This window comes from Rhineura floridana, chromosome 2 (assembly GCF_030035675.1).
Source record: "Rhineura floridana isolate rRhiFlo1 chromosome 2, rRhiFlo1.hap2, whole genome shotgun sequence".
NCBI classification, from domain to species: Eukaryota; Metazoa; Chordata; class Lepidosauria; order Squamata; family Rhineuridae; genus Rhineura; species Rhineura floridana.
In genome coordinates, this window is record NC_084481.1 from 226,570,404 (window position 1) to 226,591,175 (window position 20,772).

General features: G+C 45.5%; 1 protein-coding gene across 1 annotated transcript in view; it reads right to left on the minus strand.

Moving 5' to 3' along the window:
* Window positions 1-20,772, minus strand: part of PRKCH (protein kinase C eta) — a 136,063-nt gene that overhangs the window by 29,803 nt on the left and 85,488 nt on the right. Inside the window, exon 10 of the mRNA XM_061612397.1 lies at window positions 17,555-17,709. Coding sequence (XP_061468381.1) covers window positions 17,555-17,709 — 155 coding nt within the window. The remainder of the gene's footprint in view (window positions 1-17,554; window positions 17,710-20,772) is intronic.

Below are 20,772 nucleotides of genomic sequence, written 5' to 3' on the forward strand. Positions count from 1 at the left end.
CTCCCACTCAGAGGCTATCAGAATCCCGCTCAGTAAATCGCGAAGTTGTAGTTGCAGTTGTATGAGGGCAGAAGAGGTTAGAATACCAAGCTTTAACTGTGACCTTGAAGAACTTCAAACTAATTGAAAAAAGATTAAAGGGTCTGTTGGCTTCTGTTAAACAAACTTTTTTGCTAATTTGTTGAAGGGGAAACAAAGACGTGCTCCTCTCGCCGCCGTGGCCATCTTAAGTCCCCAGCCGAGCAACAACACTTGAGGAGAGTGTGAGGAAAGGGTGTGGCCTGAGGAAAAGGGCATGTGGCCTGGAGGGAATCGCAAGGGCCAAAGAGAAAGACCCGGAGGGCTCTATTGATCCTCTGGGCCCGAGGTTCCCCATCTCTGCTGTAGACCCATAAGATTCATAAAATGAACATCCATCTGTCTTTCATTTCTAAAATTCTTGAGCACCTATCCTCTCTCGATTTCTTTTTCTTGCTGCTCATTTTTCTTTTGATCCTTTCCAATCTGATCTCCACTGAACGTTTCAGCTGTGGCTATTCTTACCTATGTCACATATTTTTATGTTGTCAGCACAATTAAAAACAAAAAACTGGAGGAACTGCAGGCTACAGCCACTGACTGCGAGAGCTCTAGCTTCAACTGAACCCTCGCCTAGACATCAGCTTAGCTGCTGAGGTGTTATGAAATGTTTATCAATATCCCAACTGTTCAGATTTAAAAATATGTCAACGAACAAGGCCTAGGAATAAATGGGGATCTTGGAACAAAGAGGAAAGAGGTGTTTATCAGCACTGAAATGTTAGACTGAAGTATGTGTGTGTGTAAGAGAGAGGGGGGATGGTATGTGAATGGGGTGTGTCAGTTAGTGAGAACAGGGATATGGGCCTGTGTGAGAAGGAATCAACATATTTTAATCAACATATTCCATCAGTTTGATACATGTCAAGGCATGGCATTCTTGACATTACAAGTTAAGAGAGCTTTACAGTTTGAGGGCCCTTGCTTTTCTGGCTTGTGGGCACAACAGCTACACAGAAACTCCTCTCCAAGACAGAAGGCAGGGCCTGACATCCAGAAATTTGCAATAATGTGGCTTCCACTTATGGCTCACATTCCAATCCAGTTGAGCAATTGTCCGTTGCTGCTCCAAGTATTCCTGCTCATGCACCACAATGAGAGCAGACAAATGGCACCTGAGGTCCATGCACAGAGTTCATAAAGGAGTCCCACAGGATGTGATGCTGGCCACTATCTCCCATGGCTTTGAAGGAGGGCTAAGCACATTTATGGAGGCAGGTCTAACAGTAGGCATTTTAAGCTTAAGAATATAAGAACTGCCCTGCTGGATCAGACTGCCCTGCTGGATCAATCGGAAAGGGTGTGAGACAGGGGTGTATTTTATCACCCTATTTGTTTAGTCTATATGCAGAACATATCATACGGAATGCGGGATTGGACCAATATGAAGGAGGTGTGAAAATGGGAGGGAGAAATATCAATAATTTAAGATATGCAGACGATACCATAGTACTAGGAGAAACCAGTAATGATTTGAAACAAATGCTGATGAAAGTTAAAGAGGAAAGCACAAAAGCAGGACTACATCTGAACGTCAAAAAGACTAAAGTAATGACAAGAGAAGATTTATGTAACTTTAAAGTTGACAATGAGGACATTGAACTTGTCAAGGATTATCAATACCTCGGCACAGTCATTAACCAAAATGGAGACAATAGTCAAGAAATCAGAAGAAGGCTAGGACTAGGGAGGGCAGTTATGAGAGAACTAGAAAAGGTCCTCAAATGCAAAGATGTATCACTGAACACCAAAGTCAGGATCATTCAGACCATGGTATTCCTGATCTCTATGTATGGATGTGAAAGTTGGACAGTGAAAAAGACGGATAAGAGAAAAATCAACTCCTTTGAAATGTGGTGTTGGAGGAGACTTTGTGCATACCATGGACTGCGAAAAAGACAAATAATTGGGTGTCAGAACAAATTAAACCAGAACTATCATTAGAAGCTAAAATGATGAAACTGAGGTTATCATACTTTGGACACATAATGAGAAGACATGATTCACTAGAAAAAACAACAATGCTGGGAAAAACAAAAGGAAGTAGAAAAAGAGGAAGGCCAAACAAGAGATGGATTGATTCCATAAAGAAAACCACAGACCTGAACTTACAAGATCTGAACAGGGTGGTCCATGACAGATGCTATTGGAGGTCGATTCATAGGGTCACCATAAGTCGTAATCGACTTGAAGGCACATAACAACAAATGTTGATTATATATTGCTTGAGTTTATTTCATTTACATTCCTAAGAATTTGGGTTGGGGGCCAATGACAACTTTATAAGCTCAGGATTAACCCAGGGATTAATATATATATCAATATGTCAATATGTTCTGCATATAGATTAAACTAATAGGGTGATAAAATGCACCCCTGTGTCAAACCTTTCCCGATGGGGAACCAGTCAGTATGTCCATATTCTGTCCTTACAGTAGCCTCTTGTCCAGAGTAGAGGGTGCGCATGAGGACAATTAGATGCTGTGGTACCCCCATTTCTTTTAAAGCATTCCATAGTTTTTCATGATCTACACAGGCAAAGGCTTTCCTGTAATCTATAAAGCACAGGGTGATTTTCTTCTGAAATTCCTTGGTCCGTTCCATTATCCAATGTATGTTCACAATATGATCTCTGGTACCTCTTCCTTTTCTAAATCCAGCTTGGACATCTGGCATTTCTCGCTCCATATATGGTAAGTGCCTTTGTTGTAGAATCTTGAGCATTACTTTACTTGCATGGGATATTAAGGCAATAGTTCGATAACCAGTCAGTTTGTCCATATGCTCTTGGAGGTCACTGATTCATAGGGTCACTATAAGTCATAATCAACTTGAAAGCACATAAGAACATCAACATTAGAAGTCACAGATTCATGAAAAATGGAAATGGACTGCCTTCAAGTTGATCCTGACTTATGGCTACCCTATGAATAAAGATTTCATGGTAAGCGGTATTCAGAGGGGGTTCACCATTGCCTCCCTCTAAGGCTAGTCCTCCCCAGCTGGCTAGTGCCTGCTCAGTTTGCCACAGCTGCACAAGCCAGCCCCTTCCTTGTCTGCAACTGCCAGATGGGGGGCAACTAGGCTCCTTGGGACTATGCAGCTTGCCCACGGCTGCACAGGTGGCAGGACACATAACCCCTGAGCCACTCACTGTGGGGATGATCTTTAGCTGGCCCTTGACACCCAGGAGACACAAGTGGGGATTTGAACTCACAGACTCTGGACTCCCAGCCAGGCTCTCCTCCCCACTGTGCTATATCAGCTGTTCACAGATTCATAGGGTCGCCAAAAGTCAAAACTGACTTGAAGGCACATAACAACAAACTTATTTTTGAAAAAAGAGATATAGCTGATGCAATCCACATTATACAGTTGATGAGGATGGGCTTTTCCCTGCTTCAGGCCTTCAACTGGTTAGCCGTTAATGGAAACAGGAGGCTGGACTGACAGAGAGAGAGAGAGAGAGAGAGAGAGATCATATGCTCTTTTGCTAACCACAGACATTGAGGCGATGAGTCCAGGGTGCCAAATTAGGCAGGACGGGCCCTGCTGGTTTTTGGGTTCTATTCTCATAAATTGGAAGAGACTTGTTTGCTGGGTAAATTGATTGCTAACTTTGGGCACAGCACACACTGTAAATTCCACACCACAAGAGAAAATTGCTAAGCGTCATGAGAAATCCGGCTAGCCTGAGTCATCCGAAAAAGAGCAAAAAGAAAGGAATATCTGTTCAGCGTTAGTGAGAGGAATATCAGTACTCCGACCCCCCAAAATCAATTCCATTAAACAGAACACCACAAAAAATACAGCCGCTGAAGATGGGTTGGAGCAATTACCAGCAAACTTGCATTTCTTGAACCACAATTGTTATGAGCTGCGTACCGTTCAAACTGCGGCATCCAGAATGAAACACAGAATGCTAAATTACCGCAGAATCTATACATTTTTGTTGTTGCTGTTAAGATTGTTTTGGAGGTGGGGGGATCTAGACCACAGAGTTCCATCTGTTTGCAAACGTGCACAACAAAAGCAAGGTGCTGTCCAAAAATATCGCAACAAATGGCTTAGATAGATAGATAGATAGATAGATAGATAGATAGATAGATAGATAGATAGATAGATAGATAGATAGATAGATAGATAGATAGATAGATAGATAGATAGATAGATAGATAGATAGAGTTTTGAAAGCAACAAACAGAAATATATACGCATTGTTCATTCATACAAATTGGGGCACAGAGTCATTTCTCAGAACAAGATGGAAAAAATAGGATTTCACTGAATGTATGACAAAAACTCACCGGGAAAGAGAAAATCCTTCTTGGAAGTCTGTGGCATGCAGACTGGGTAAATCTCATGATGATCAAATAACCAACAGCCTAGAACTGTAGGTGATTCTTTCTTCCTGCTGGACGGAGCTACTGGAATTTTTCTAGCCTATCCAATATCATGATGGAGCCAATTCACTTTTAACAGGGCTGCTATTTAGTGCATTCCAGGCCAGGGCAGGGTGGGGGAGAAGCAAATCTCCATCCTGGAGCCCTCTGTGGAAAAGACATCCAGGACAGAACAAACAGGCTAGATCTGGGGTTTCCCAGATAAGACTTTTGGTACTTGGGCACGTGCTTTTTTTTTGCACGAAGCACAGTATTCAATTAACTCGTCCTGTCAACGCAAGGATTTCCATTTGCACAACAGGCCTTCCCCCCCTCGGTGCACCCCACACTCTCCCCATATCTGCTCCGTAGAGTTGGGTGAACCCCAGAACAGATTTTGGGGGTGCGCTAGGGGAGAAGATGGGGAGAACGTTCTGTTGCGCTATATTGCATACAACCATAAAATTTTGTGTGGGAACTCTTCATTCATATACAACTCAAAAAGACACATGATTTTTCTCAGTTAGATTCCAGAACTACGGGCAGGCATCCTCTTAGCAAGTGTGGAATAATTTATTTATTATTTAATTTATATCCCGCCCTTCCTTCCAGCATGAGCCCAGTTCGTACTTCCTGGTAAAGGACACACCAGGACTGTGGCCCTCCAGGTATTACTGGACTACAATTCCCATCTTCCTTGACCTTTGGCCATGCTGGCTGAGGCTGACAGAAGTTGGAGTCCAACAGCATCTGGAGGGTCACAGGTTGAACATTCCTGCTATCAGGCACTGAGCTATCAGGCAAGATGCTTTAAGGTGCATCTTAGACAACAACAGTGCTTCCATGATAGCAATGGCTAATAACTTATTTATTTATTTATTATTTATTTAGTGTATTTATATACCGCCCCATAGCCGAAGCTCTCTGGGCGGTTTACAATAACTAAAAGCATTAAAAACAGGCCTTCCCCCCCTCGGTGCACCCCACACTCTCCCCATATCTGCTCTGTAGAGTTGGGTGAACCCCAGAACAGATTTTGGGGGTGCGCTAACTTGGCGGCACCTACCCTGTGGAACTCCCTACCTTTAAATATTAGGCGCCATCTCTGTTATGTTTTCGGCGCCTATTGAAGACCTTCCTCTTTCAACAAGCCTTTTAAGTTGAGACCTTATCCCAGTCTGCTTCTGTGTTCGAATTGCTTTTTAATGTGCTTTTAAACCTTTTTTTAATAAATGTTTTTTTTAACTTTTTAAAAAAAAGTCTCCAAAGCTTTTTTAAAAATGTTTTTAAAGTTGTTTCGTTTTAATGTATTGTAATGTCTGTTTTTATGATATTTTAAAGTGCTTTTAGTGCTTTTGTTTGCCACCCTGGGCTCCTGCTGGGAGGAAGGGTGGGATCTAAATCAAATAATAAATAAATAAATAAACTACTTGGATGGCTCTACAATGGAATTAAACAAATTAATGGAAGATAAAGCTATCAATAACTGTTATGTTCTACCTCCACAGCCTCTCAGCCTAGACTACCTAACGGGGTTGTTGTGAGGAGACACTTTGGAGGGATATAAAGATAATATAATGAATAGTAATAATAAATATTACTGATTGTACATTGCAAAAGGCAGAAAGAGGAAGGATCAGTGTTGCACAGGGCCTCCCCATCTGAAGGTGCACAGAGCTATGCATGTATCTACCAGGGTGGCTTAAGTTTTCTAGGCATCTCCTTTCATGACTCACTAGCATGCCTTGGTGAATGAACAGTATGGGAGTCAAATGGATTAAGTGGATTTGGGTATGCTTTTGCAAAGGAGAAAGCAATTTTTGCATCTCTAGCAGACACGCATCATCCTGGGCTGTCTCGAGATTTATTTATTTTTAAATAGGAACAACGGAAGCTGCCTTATACTGAATCAGACCATTTGCTCATCTAGCTTCCCCAACCAGGTGCCCTCCGTATGTTCTTGGACTGTCCCACCAGCCCCAGCCAGCATGGCCAACAGGCAGGGATGATGGGAGTTGTAGTCCAGCAACGTCTGGAGGGCACCAAGTTAGGCGAGGCTGGTCTAGCCCAGCCTTTCCCAACCAGCGTGCCTCCAGATGTTGTTGGACCACAACCACCATCAGCCTCAGCCGGCATTGCCAATGGTCAGGAAAAGATGGGAATTGTGGTCCAACAACATCTGGTGGCCCACTAGTTGGGAAAGGCTGGGCTAGACTAACTGGAAGTGACTCTGCAGGGTTTCAAGCAGTGATCTTTCCCATTTCAGTATGGCGAGGTGTCCTATATCACAGGGGACAGTCCTCTATTTCAAGGGCTGTGTCAATCATGAGTCCTGTGGAACATCCTTGGAGCAATGATGAAGAGGAGGAGACAGCATGGAGATTGGGGGAGGGTCCTCGTGGCTTGCAGTCAGAGGGCGTTGGAGCTGAAAGTGCCATTGACAGCGACAGCTCCATTCCTGTAGCTCCAGTTATGACTGACGAGATGTTGCCTGATCAGGAGGCTGTCCTTTCGCCTTCCCTTCACCCCCCTTCTTCGCCCACGCCACGCACACCCCCTCCTGAGGAGGAGGATCTTGCAGAAGTGTCTCCACCATCCTCACCTCGGACACGTAGGCAACTGCATTGGCAGGCTAAAAGGGTTCCCACTGCCCCACTATGGAGGAGTGTTCGCATACGTGCACGCTCTCCTTCCATGACACCGTCCTCAGGCAAGTAAAGCGAGCCCGCCCACACTTACTTAGGGGTTGTAAGGGGGCATGTCTAATTGCTGAGACAAGGTCTTAGCTCTGTGTAGTCATGCCGAGTTTGCTGTGTAGGGATGCGGAATCCTGTGTGACGTGTAAGCTGATCTGTGAAGCATTCTGAACCGCAATTTTCTATGAAGCCTCTTAAAGAAAGGAACATTTTTGTGTCTGACTTCAGCGGCCTTGGGCAGGACAGGGTGTCACTATTGGAAGGAATCCTCTGTTTGAAGGGTTGCCTAGTCCAAATCCAGTCTGAAGTACCTCCTGCAGGGCCCTTGAAGTAGCCCATGCTCAACAGTGAGTACCTGGACAGAAGACTAAACAGGCACCCACCCACTATGGTAAGGTGTATTGGACATCTATTTAAATTACACTAATTATTTCTACATTTGCACCTATACATATATAAATGAGCATATGCAAATGTCAGACAAATCAGTTCTCTTTTTTGGTGATGTTAAGTGGGCACACCCTGCCTGCAGATGCCAAGACTTTAACCCAGGATCTTTCACGTGTGCTCTATTTTATTTATTTAAGACATGTATATATCGCTGAATCATTTGCATTTCTAAGCAGTGTACATAAAAACAAGCCATACATAAAATGAAACAATGAAACAATAAAATTTGTCATAAAGGTAGACACTACCTTAAAATGCCTGCTGGAACAAGAAAGTATTAGTCATGCACCTGAAGTTCAGTAAGGAAGATGCCTGTCTAATCTCATCTGAGAGGGAGTTCCACAGGTTTGGGCCCACGACACTGAAAGCATGGCTTTCACATCTGAGCAGTGGGGGGCCACCAACAGTGATGCCCCCCAAAGATCTCAGTGACCGGGTTGGGATGTAAGGGATCAGGCAGTCCTTAAGATATCCTGCAGCCAAGTTGTTACGGGCCTTGTAAATTAATACAAGAATCTTAAGCTGTGGTCCTATGCTGGTCCCTTTGATGTCTCTGTAAAACAGGTCCAGTGTTACAGAGAGGAAAATACTGCTGCTATGAACTATGGGAAAATCTATGCATTACACTTTCCCAGAGGGAGGTGGAAGCTGCTTGCCAGGAGACATGTGAAGTTTGGGTTTCTCAACTTCCCCTGGCACACCAGACTAGTGGGAACACAATTAGAGAGAAGGCAGTTGTGCTTATGTCCTGCTTCTGGGCTTCCCACAGGCACCTGATTGGACCCAAGGGCAGAGACGGAGAATCTTTTTCAACCTGAGGGCCACATTCCCTTCTGGGCGATCTTCCAAGGGCCACACGCCAGTGGCGGGCAGAGCCAGAGGGAAAAGTGGGTGGAGCAAGGAATGTAAAATTTACCTTTGTACAATAGCCTAGTTTCTACACACATTCACCACGTCCCTGTCTCTCCTCCATCCAGGCAATCAAGAGGCATTATCATTCCAGCCAAATTAAAAACCCTCAGGGTGTGAAGCGGGGCCAGTGAGGGGTGTGGCCTAAGGAGAGGGGGTGTGGCCTGGGGAGCATTCTGAGGGCCAGACAGAGAGGCCTGGAGTGCCACAGTCAGCCCCAGGCTAGAGGTCCACCCCTGCATTAGAGGAACAGGATGCTGGACTAGATGAGCCTTTGGTCTTATTCAGCTGGGCTCTTTTTATGTCCTTCAGAGAAAAAGAGAGGGAGGAAATGTCTTCTTACGGAATCCAGGCTTTCCCAACCACCCCGCTTCCTCCCTGCTGAACTTTGACCTCTTCAGTACATTGTAATTTGGTTTGGTTTGGCTGAAGCAATATTTCCACTCCTGGGCTGAGCAAGTATAAGATCTGGCGCCTATTCCACCCATGTAGCAGAGGCATATCTCTGTGCTGAGCACAAGGCCAGCATAGGATTGCTGGAAATCGGCGATACTTACTTCCAAGTAACACATATCAAACTGGGCTGTGAGTCAGCTCTCTCGTTTCAAGAGAAACAGCAAAACAACCAAGCACCATAGGGGGACTGGAAGCGAGATTGGCTGTTTTTTTATATGCAGAAAAAGTGACAATAGATTAAGGGAAAGAATTTTGCAAACACACTTCCTTCCTCTAACTTAGTATCTTTTTCTTCTGAACTGCCTCTGTCTGAGCAGAAATCTACAGCTACGTCCTCTCTGCCCTTTATTATAAATCTTCTGCATAAAAAAACTGCAGCCAGGAGTATTATGTAAGCCACCTTCTAAATGTCAGCAGCTGCAGCTCAGCCACCAAGTTTATGAACCTGTTCATAAAAAGCATGTCCCATATAAAGAAGCCTTAAGATCAGTGACCAGGATCATGCCAGGCGGTATAATAAATCAAGGAAGGCAGCTATCTTGTAAACCTCAGGCAAGAGGCGATAACCATTCAAGGAGAGAGGCTCTGGGTGAGATGTATGCACCCTTCCAACCCACGGAAGAATGCTGGAACAAAATGCTGGGAACCTTTTGGTTGTTTTTAAAGCCTGCAAGTTAGGGTTGGGACTATTACTCATTATTTATTTGTTGCATTTATACCCCACCTTTCTTTCACCATGGAAGCCAAGAGGGCATGCATGTGGTTCCCAGGCGGTCTCCCATCCAGGCAGTGATCAGACCCAGACCTGCTTGGCTTCAGCAAGGTGGTGGCCTCACATGCCTTCAGACCATAGCCTGGGACCATAAAATCCATTTTGTTGGTATATTAATTGAGTCAATTAAGGTCCCATCTGCGCTATACATTTAAAGCAGCATCACGCCACTTTAAGCAGTCGTGGCTTCCCCCAAGCATCCTGGGAAATGTAGTTTGTTGTGGGTGCTGAGAGTTGCTAGGAGATCCCTAATCCCATCACAGAGCTACAATTCCCAGAGTTCCCCGGGAAGAGGGATTGATTGTTAATCCACTCTAGGAATTGTAGCTCGGTGAGGAGCTTCATGCAAAGCAGATGCTCTGGCACTGAGCTATGGGTCTTCCCTATAGATCCATCTGCCCCAGTGCTGTCAACAGGAGCTTTCCCCCACCTGATGCCCTCCAGATGGTTTGGACTACAACTCCCATCAGCCACCAGGGCACCTGGATGAGAAAAGCTGGTTAACACACAGCCAACAGTTCCCCAGAGTCTCAAGCAGAGGGCCCTCCCCAGCACCTGCTACCTGATCCTTCAAGTGGAGATGCTGGAAAATGAACCGTGGACCTTTTGTGTGTAAAATATGGCCCCTAGCCCTGAGCTATGGCTGCTTCTGCACTGCTAGTAAGCCTCTGAGTTGCTATACTCCAAGCCTCCCAGGAAGAATATGACGCTCCTTCCCTGGCTCTCCCTGTCAGGTTCCTACCTGCTCATGGTTACTGCCTGTCTCTAGGCACCACCAGGGACTACACCAGTCCGGACCGCACTCTCTTATGGTTTACCTATCCGCTCTAGCACAGATCTCAACAGATCCCCCTGCTAGGCAACCACCAGTAACGTCCCAATACTAGTATTCCCAGAGACTCTGAATACTGGTATTGTTATTCACCGCTGCCACCATTTGTTACAGTTCCCCTTCAGCCTTGGTCATTACCTTACCCTCCCTTCTGGTCTGTGAAACCCCAGCCAAGGATCAGGCCTTTGGTAAACCAAATTAAGTATTTATTACAGATAACAAAGCTAACAAGATTAACAAGATTTCTTCTTAAGGCACATAAGCATATGGTTTTACTCAATACTAATCCGAACTCCACCTCCCTCCTTCTTCACGCTCTCCTGGCAAACAACTCTCTCAAACCCCACCAAGCAATCCACTCTTTCTCTTCTCCCCCCATTCCACAATTTACCACCTCACATTCACCTCCTCTGACCATTCCACTTGATCTACCCCTCCTCTTTCACTACTTACCATGTATACTCTAAACAACCAGCACTTACCATATATACACTAATATATAGGAACATCACAAAGAACATCAAGGCAATGGGGGAGACCAGCCTTGCCCCCTCCAGTGGCCAGACAAGGAGCAGGTTCGGGGAGCTCGATTCCTGCATCCCTGCCTAAAAGACACTCAGCTCCATCTGACGGTTGCCCTGGGACTCCAGAAGCAAAGGGAAACTCCACTCTGGCCTCACGCACATCAGCCAAAGGGACGAGAGCCATCACACAAGAACACCAGCAAGCGAAAGTCATTCTGGCCTCCCTCATCCCCATCCCAAGGAACAAGAGCTAGCAGGTGTTATTCGAGCAAGAATACTAGCAAGAGAAGATTAGCCTGCCCCAAACTGGATAAAAAAATGTCTGCTTATTAGCTCACCACATTGTTCTGGCCTTGAAGAACTGATCTTCTTCCTCCTCTCCCTTTCCCCTCCACTCCCCCTTTCCTTGCATGTCGTCACTTTTTAAAGTTTGTGAGCCAGATGGGCAGGGTCTGTGGGAGATGCTATATGGGAGAAATAGTTGCCAGAAAAGCAGGATAAACATAGAGGGTTGCATTCAACTAAGTCCTACGCAGAATAGACCCATTGAAATGAGTGATCTTAAATTAGCCATGTCTATTAACTTTGAGAGCCAGTGTGGTGTAATGGTTAGAGTGTTAGACTACGACCCGGGGGACCAGGGTTCGAATCTCCACACAGCCATGAAGCTCACTGGGTGACCTTGGGCCAGTCACTGCCTCTCAGCCTCAGAGGAAGGCAATAGTAAACCCTCTCTGAATACCGCTTACCATGAAAACCCTGTTCATAGGGTCGCCATAAGTCGGGATCGACTTGAAGGCAGTCCATTTCCATTTTCCATTAACTTCAGTGGGTCTACTCTGAGTAGGACTAGCATTGAATACCGCCTACACTCTGGGCCTCTGGTGCTTTCTTTGTGCGGAGGTGGGTGTATTCTGCAACATGTCATTGAGGCAATGACAGTGCTTTAGTGGTGGATTTATTCTGGATCGTCCACACACCACTCCACTTTATCAGTTGCTCCGCAACGCTTCCCCAGGGTTATTATTGCATTATTGCCATCCGGAGGGATACTCTTGTGGCATAAAGCACAACATAAATGAGACAATTCCCCCTTCCCCGACACATTTGTGGTATGAAAAATTACAAGATTTCAGCAGAAAGCTACAGGACGTGCACAGACTGGAAATGAAGCAGGCACAAACATTAGATCTGCTCTGATGCCAGCATGAGCACAAGTTATCTGTAGCTGCTGGTGGGCCTGTGTGGGTGGGGCTCCGCTGCTTTTCTGGTTCCCAGACACAGTGGGTCAGCACTGCTTACTGAGATCGGATTGGCTCTGCCGCCACACCCTGCTGAGCTCCCTGCACCTCGCCTCTACCCCGCTTGCTAAGCAGTAGCTGTGGGTGGTGGTAAGTCCAGACAGCATTGCAGCCCCACCCTCCACACTGAAAATCATCATGACTGCACAATAAAAAGAGGGCCTGGAGGGGTCCCAAAGAAAGAAAGAAAGAAAGAAAGAAAGAAAGGAAGGAAGGAAGGAAGGAAGGAAGGAAGGAAGGAAGGAAGGAAGGAAGGAAGGAAGGAAGGAAGGAAGGAAGGAAGGAAGGAAGGAAGGAAGAAAGGAAGAAAGAGAGAAAGAAAGACGTGCCTGACCCTACCACCTCCCTGCCCTTTCTTTCACCCCAGGCTTTCTCAGTGTTGTTTTGCAAAATATAGACAACCAGCTACCCATCTCTCTTGCATTCAGAGTGGCTGGATATGTGTGTGGATGGACTGCCTTCAAGTCGATCCTGACTTATGGCGGCCCTACGAATAGGGTTTTCATGGTAAGGGGTATTCAGAGGGGGTTTACCATTGCCTCCCTCTGAGGCTAGTCCTCCCCAGCTGGCTAGGGCCTGCTCAGCTTGCCACAGCTGCACAAGCCAGCCCCTTCCTTGTCCGCATCTGCCAGCTGGGGGGGCAACTGGGCTCCTTGGGACTCTGCAGCTTGCCCACGGCTGCACAGGTGGCAGGGCACGTAACCCCTGAGCCACTCACTGTGGGGGTGATCTTTAGCTGGCCCTTGACACCCAGGATATACATGCATTAAATTGTAATATTATGGCCAATTTCTTTGCAAGATCAGATTACTGCCATTTGTTTTCTTTCAAGCATTTATTGTGACACTTGGCGCACATTTATATATGTGCGCACAAGAGCTCCTTAATGTAGGGCAATTTATTCTACAGTCTCTGGGGGAATACCTTGGAGAGAAAAGGAAAGCCTTGGGTGCTCAGATCTGGATGAACAGGTCTTTTTGGAGGACTGATTGAATGTCAGTGGCTATTGCTTGTTGCTATTTGAAGAAGGATCCTGGTTGTGTAATTATTTGGCATCTCTGGGGCCTGGCATTATGCGTGAGAGGGGAAGTGAGAGTGAGACACAACTGCAGAGTTAATGGGACTTTGTCTCTCTCTCTTTTTGCCTTGTCTTTCCAAAGGGTTCCTGCGTTCACAGTGACCAGCATTTGACTCATATTTTCAGCCAAAATGTTATGCTTGAGCAGAAGACTTATTCATGCTGATTCCCCTGTAAAAACTGTGTTGGGGTCTGGGTGTTATGAACGGAGACATTTGCAGTGCCAGCTTCAGTTGCAGAGGGAAGAATCCTATGTCCTCCAACACTTCCCAGGAGAATGCTTGCAATCCTGAAAGGCACTCGTTCTCACACCTGGATCTCTGCCCCTCTCACTATTACACACTAAAGCTACTACATGTTGCGCTGGATGAGAGCAAACAAATTGAAGTTTAATCCATACAAGACAGAGGTGCTCCTGGTCAGTCAAAAGGCAGCTTAGGGAATAGGGATTCAACCTGTGCTGGACAGGGTTACACTCCACCTGAAGACACAGGTTCATAGTTTGGGTGTACTCCTGGATTCAGACCTCAGCCTGGATGCTCAGGTTTCAGCGATGGCCAGGAGTGCATTTGCACGGTCAAAGCTAGTGTGCCAAGTGCACCCATTGCTGGAGATCTGTTCACTGTGACACATGCCAATCCCATTTGGATTACTATAACATGATCTACGTGCGGCTACCTTTGAAGAATGCTCTGAAACTTCAGCTGGTCCAAAGAGCTGTGGCCAGATTGTTAACTGGGGCTGATTACAAGGCACACAGGACTCCCTTGTTACACTTTCTAAAACAGTATGAGAACTGAAATACAACCATCCTTCATAATTTGCACATCTGAAATTTGCAAGGCAGTTCTTCAGCCAAATAGTGTTTACAAATATATATATATGTCAGGGGAAAATGTGCGTAAACATGAATACATTAGTGAGAATAACATACAAAATGCATTATATTAGGATAAATTGTTTGCAAAAATATGTACATTAGCTAAAACTGCACACAAAAATGTGTTTATTAGGAGAAATTAGCCTTAAAATACTGAAGAGTTTTCATGAGGATTAAAAAAAAAATTAACAAACTGATGCAGAAATGTGGAGAACTGAATTTAAGATTCTAAAAATGAGAAACGGAGAGATCCAAAATGGACAGATCTTTCCATCCCTACCTAGGAGTAGACCCCAATGAGGAGTGGACCCCAAAGTCCCCAATGGGACTTCCTTCCATCAAGTAAACACGCTGAGCTTCAGGCAAAAAAGCACAGCATTATGAGTGGGCCATTTGCCCACTGATGGGCAGGCCCAGAATGCAGTTCTGAGCTGCAGCGGTGGGGGCCAGTCCATCAGGGTGAATAAGGCCCCCAGCTGCCTGCCTGCTTAACTACAACCAGTCCAGAGGGTACGATTGCCTGTCAGCTTCCTTCTTCTTAGTGCTGGACTTGAAAACTCAGCAGGGAGGAAGAAGGAGACAAAACAAGACTTAGCTGCCTCTGCTTCTTATTGGCTCTGGCTCCACCTACTGTTGGGCATCCTGCCTTACGCCCCGCCAGTCCCGAAGGGCACCAGCCACCACTGTGCTGGTGCAACTCCCTTTGTTGGTCTAGCTGATACGAACAAATAAATAATAGCTGTGTATGACAGAATGATAAATACCTTGCTAGCATTTATAGAGTTAGATAACACAACACCACCTCCTTAAGAGTTTTACTTCCGCCCCTACTGTGACCGTGATTTATAGATAGCCAGGACAGGACAGGACAGGACAGGACAAGACAGGCTCCCTGTTGCACTTCTGGTTTTCAGAAGGTAACACGCACTGAGGACTGTCATCAGTGCAACGGGCCTGATAAGGAAAACTGTCAACAGGTGTTGGCTGTGAGCTAGTTATGGCTGCCAGATTCCACACTGACTATAATATCTGGAGCTTAAACAGCTGGGGGAATTTGGGAGGGTGCATCTTGTCTCCACACATGCTGCTGAAAAAGTGGCACCTACCAACGTTTCCCTTGCTATGTGGCTATTAAAAGAGCAGGTGATGTCAAAGATTACACGGCTAGTCGCTTCAAAAGCAGCCAGAATGGTTTTTCTGGCTGCATTTTGAAGTGACTGTGCCCTCTGCTGGACACACCTTCCTTCCTCACTGCTGACTTCAGTCCTTTCAGGACTTCCCACAGCAAAGTGTTGGGCCTGCAGCAAAGCATTTCCATTGGCCACACCTGGAAGGCAAATGGGTTCATCTACCAATCAGATGCGAAATCGTGTAACCCCATTTTCAGGAAAGAGAGGTGGAGTCGCACTGGAACTGGAGCAACAGTAAGTGTGCCTTTATCCTAAGACGAGCCTTGCTGGATCAGACCAACGGCCCATCTACTCTAGAATCTGCTTCCCACAGTGGCCAACCAGACGCCTCTGTGGAGCCCGCTAGCCGGATATGAGCACAACAGCATTCTCTAAAAATTAATAGATCAGGATCCACAGCATGAGTCGCAGTGCTATCAACAAGGGTTTCTGACTCCCAATGGCTGAACAACAGTAACAACAAAAAAGTCATTTCACCCTCCTCCCACAACTGCATTCCTTGAAATTAGGCTGCAAGAATCCCTGGTTTATATAGTAACTCAGATGTAGATTTGTTAGTGTACACGCAGGTCATAAGAAAGCTTGCTGGATCAGGCCAGTGGCCCCTCTAGTCCAAGTGGCCAACCAGATACCCGTGGGAAGCCTGAAAGGTAGACCTGAGTGCAACAGCACTCTTCCCAGTTATGATTCCCAGCAGCTGGCATTCAAAGATATACTCCCTCCAATAATGAAAGTGCTACACAGCCACTGTGGCTAGTAGCCATCAATCACATTATACTCCATGAAGTTGCCAAATTCCCCTTTAAAGTTGTCCAAGTGGATGGCCATCCCTACACCTTGTGGCAGTGGATACCATAGTTGCAAGACCCATGGCTCAGTGGTAGAGCATGTATTTAGCATGCAGAAGGTCGCAGGATCAATCCCCAGCATCTCTGGGTGGGGCTGGGAGAGACCCCTACCAGAAACCCTGGAGAGCCGCTGCCAGTCAGTGTTGACCAGGGGTAGCTAACACGGTGCCCCCAGATGTGGCTGGGTTACAACTCCCATCATTCCTGACCACTGGCCATGCTGGCTGGAACTGATGGGAGTCTAACAACATCTGAAGTGTGGCTACCCTGGGTATAGGCAGTACTGAGCTACATGGTCCAAAGGTCTGACAGGGCCCTGTGCGGTGTGAAGAAGTAGTTCCTTTTGTGTATCTTCTAGAACCTTCCGTCATTCAATTTCAATGGATGACTCCAAACTCCAGTATTACGAGAGAGGTTTCCTCCCTATCCACTTTCTCCACCATGCAGAATTTAATTCACCTCTATCATGTCTCCTCTTAACTTGCCTTTTCTCTAAACTAAAAAAGCCCCAAATGTGGTAAACTTTCCTCATAGGGGAGTTGCTCTCCTTGCTTGCCTGGGGTTAACTCCGTTTCCTTTAACATTTTGGTTGCCCTTTTCTGAACCTTTTCCAGCTCTACGATACCCTTTTTGAGATGAGGTGACCAGAACAGAACTGCTCATAGTATTTCAAGTGTGGTGGCACCATCAGTTGGCATAAAGACATTATGATATCAACAGTCTTATTTTTCAATCCCTTTCCCAATGATCCGTGTGGACGGATCCTATGTGCATCTCACACGTGCACTCTTTCAGTCGATAAACATGAATAATAGGCAGCAATAATAATATCTACAGATTGGTATTTGAAATACCTATTGTCTGACACAGACAGGTCAATTTCAGAGCTAGTTGCTAAATTTTTTAACTCAGTCCAGAGTATACATAAGATGGTTACTCATTAAACTCATGCGTTTTATAGTAAAGTTATCCTATATTACTGTATAGCTATACGCGTTTTAGATTGTTTGTCTAATCAACTGTATGTTGGGTCTGTGACCGCAAAATAAAATTTGATTCACTGATTCATTGATTGATTGATTGAATAATAGGCAGCAACTGTTGGAGCCCTCAGAAGTCACAGGAAAAGACAAAATATTGCGTGATGTTTTTGCTCACCTGTAAATGATGCCTTTCTCGTGGAGGAACATGAGGGCCGAAATGATTTCTGCGGCGTAAAATCGGGCTCTGGCTTCATCGAAGCGACGGGATTTCTGGATGTGGAACATCAAGTCACCTCCATTCACAAACTCCATGACAAAGAAGAGGCGATCCTAACAGAAGATATCAGAGACCATCACGGATGGAAGCCCCCTGGATAATGCGCTACTGCGTTAAGGCACCATGTCACACACAGCATGCCACTTCACATGCCGCTGTGACAAAGTTCATTTCAAAGAATCGTAAGTGTTGAAAGGGATCCTCAAAGGTAATCTAATCAAGCCCGCTGCTGAATAAGAAAAACCCACTACTACATCATGCCTGATCAGTGGTCATCCTATCTCTGCTTAAAAACTGGAAGAGTTGATACTATATTATATGACAAATCTCTTTTTTTTTCTCGTGTACCAATGGAACAAATGCCTTGCCTTCTCTTTTAAATTAGTCAGACATGACCTCCTGCAAAGTGAAGTAATCCTTCACACAACAGGGGTGTGGAACCTTTTTCGGTCCAAGAACTACATTTCTTTCTGAGACAGCTTCTAGGCCCAACAGTCCACTGGTGGGCAGGGCCAGAGGGAAAAGTGGGTGGAGAAATGAATGTAAACTTTACCTTAAAGTCACCAGCAAGCTTCATGGCTGAGTGGGGATTTGAGCCCTGGTCTCTCCCAGGTCCTAGTCCAACCGTTACACTACACTGGCTCTCAACAGGTTACACATTTAACAAATACAGAAAATATGTTTCTGCCCGGTTTCAAACTGGAAACCTCTCGCATGTGAGGTGAGTGTGATAACTATCGTGATGCTCACCATGACCAAGGCTTGTCATGCTGAATGTTTGTAAAGCATTGGCAGAGCCCACGTGGACGCCCTTGTTCTAGCCTCTGACTTTCAAATGGCAAATTGTTCTGTTCTCAGCAGTATTGTAGTGGCAAATTCAGAAGTGCAGGTTCTCTTCATGACAGTCGTGCCATATCGCCCCACAGTCACACACCCCTCAGTAGCTTGCTTGCTCTCCATTGTCATCTCTACACTCCTCAGTCCTTCTCGCACATGCCTTCTCCCTATGAGCCAATCAGCACGAAAGGGAAGTGTGTTAGCTACTGAAAAGAGTCTTCTAAGTGGTTGACTCACCTCCTTTCACCCTGATTGCCTCCAATCAGCAGGAAAGGACAAGGAAGCATGTTTAGAAGACTCTGCTTAGCGGCTAACACACTCCCTTTTCATGCTGATTGGCTTGTAGGAAGCTAGAGATATACGGACCCTGCTGGGACCCTGCTCCCAAAAAAGTAAGGGGTCTAAGACCCTCTGAAACCCCAGAGGGCTACAAACCTGGGTGGTTCTCAAGCGCCCCATTGGTCCAAAAACAATTGCTCTTATATTATCTTGCTGGGCCCTCAAAAGAAAAAGAAAGCCAGCCAGAATTCTTCTCATGGCAGGTGTCTGAACAAACAAGAAGGGAATTCAAATGGCTTCTGATGAGCTCCCCCTTGCTAAAAAAAAGAGTGATGTATCCTGCTAGCTCAGACATGAAGTGGTGAAGTATGGCCTCCAGCCCTGAACCTAAAAATACACCAGATATTTGAAATCACCAGGAGGAAATGTTCCCATTACAGGCACATGGCTACGTTTTATCTCAGGTATGTGCATACAACTGTCTGATTACAGTCCTTTCCACACACAACTGGATTTTGAAAAAGCTACATCTGTACTTTCAACAAGCCTTCTAAAATCTTTATCCCAGTTGGTATCTGTCTTGGATTTGGACTGATTTTATGTATGTGCAGTTGTTCTTTTACACTATTTTTATATTTGTAATTTTTAAAAAATTGTTATATATGCAATTGTTTCAACTGCTTGCATTATACAGCCACAAGAGTGGCTGTATACTATAGCCAGCATGGATGTTTCACATTCCGCAAGGTTAAATTGAAAATACCCCCCATGCCATTCTGATGCTTCCCATAAGCTCATTTTAAAACAAAACCTTACTAAACCTATAGTCCTGAACCCAGAAATGCTTGCTTAACAACCCTGCAAGTGTTGATGGCGATACACAAAACAGTCAGACAGAATCAAGAGTTCAAAGTGTAAAAAGAGAGAAAGAAAACAGACCCCTTTTGGACAATTTTTTTGTCAGAGTTCTCATAATTTGCTGAAATTAATTAAAATTCAGCAATGTTCACAGAGTACCAGTAATCCTGTTACTGATCTTGCCCCATACTCTGACCTTCATCTTCTGCAGTTTAAACTTTTTTAAAAAAATGCCTGGCTGATTTTTAATTAATTTAAGAAATTTAGCATTGAACTGAATAATAATGTTAGGCATGCTCAGTAAGAACCAACTGTCAGTGTTCTAAAAGCCAGACTCACAGCTGCTGGGCTCGGCTAATCAGGGGGCCACACCCACGCCAGACATTTATTTCACTTTAGACAGTCATGGCTTCCCCCAAAGAATCCTGGGAAGTGTAGTTTGTGAAGGGTGCTGAGAGAAGACTCCTATTCCCTTGACAGAACTCCAGTGGCCAGAGTGGCCAGAGCCACTCTGATTGAAGCTCTGTGAGGGGAACAGGGCATCTCCTAGCAACTCTGAACACCCTTCACTAACTACACTTCCCAGGATTCTTTGGGAGAAGCCATGACTGTCTAAAGTGAAATAAAGGTCTGGTGTGGATGTGGCCAGGGGTAGCTTTGGTTTAAATTTGGATGGAAGACTACATGTGCCTGCTGTAGAATAAAAAGGTGGGGAAAACGCTGAAAAAGAATGATACTGTTCACAATGTTTTCCTTTCGGAAAGGAAAGGGGCTTCCTCTCTGCCCAGTGCCCACCCACCAAATCTCCTATCCCCTCCCTCTTGCCCCTTCCCTCCCCCTTCCTTCACCCCTCCCCTTCCCTCTCCCCTCTCCCTCCTCCTCCCCATAGTCAGTTTTATCTAACCAAAGCATGATTGCACGGGAGTAAATCCCATTGAACTCAATAAACATGCAAATGATCACACCTGCCCTGCCCTCCTCCTCCCTCCCATCACCTCCCTTTTGCCCATTCCCTCCCCCTTTCTTCACCCCTCCCCTCCCCTTCCCTCTCCCCTCTCCCTCTCCCTCCTTCTCTCCATAGTCAGTTTTATCTATCCAAAGCATGATTGCACAGCCCACTGAATTCAATAAGCACGCAAATG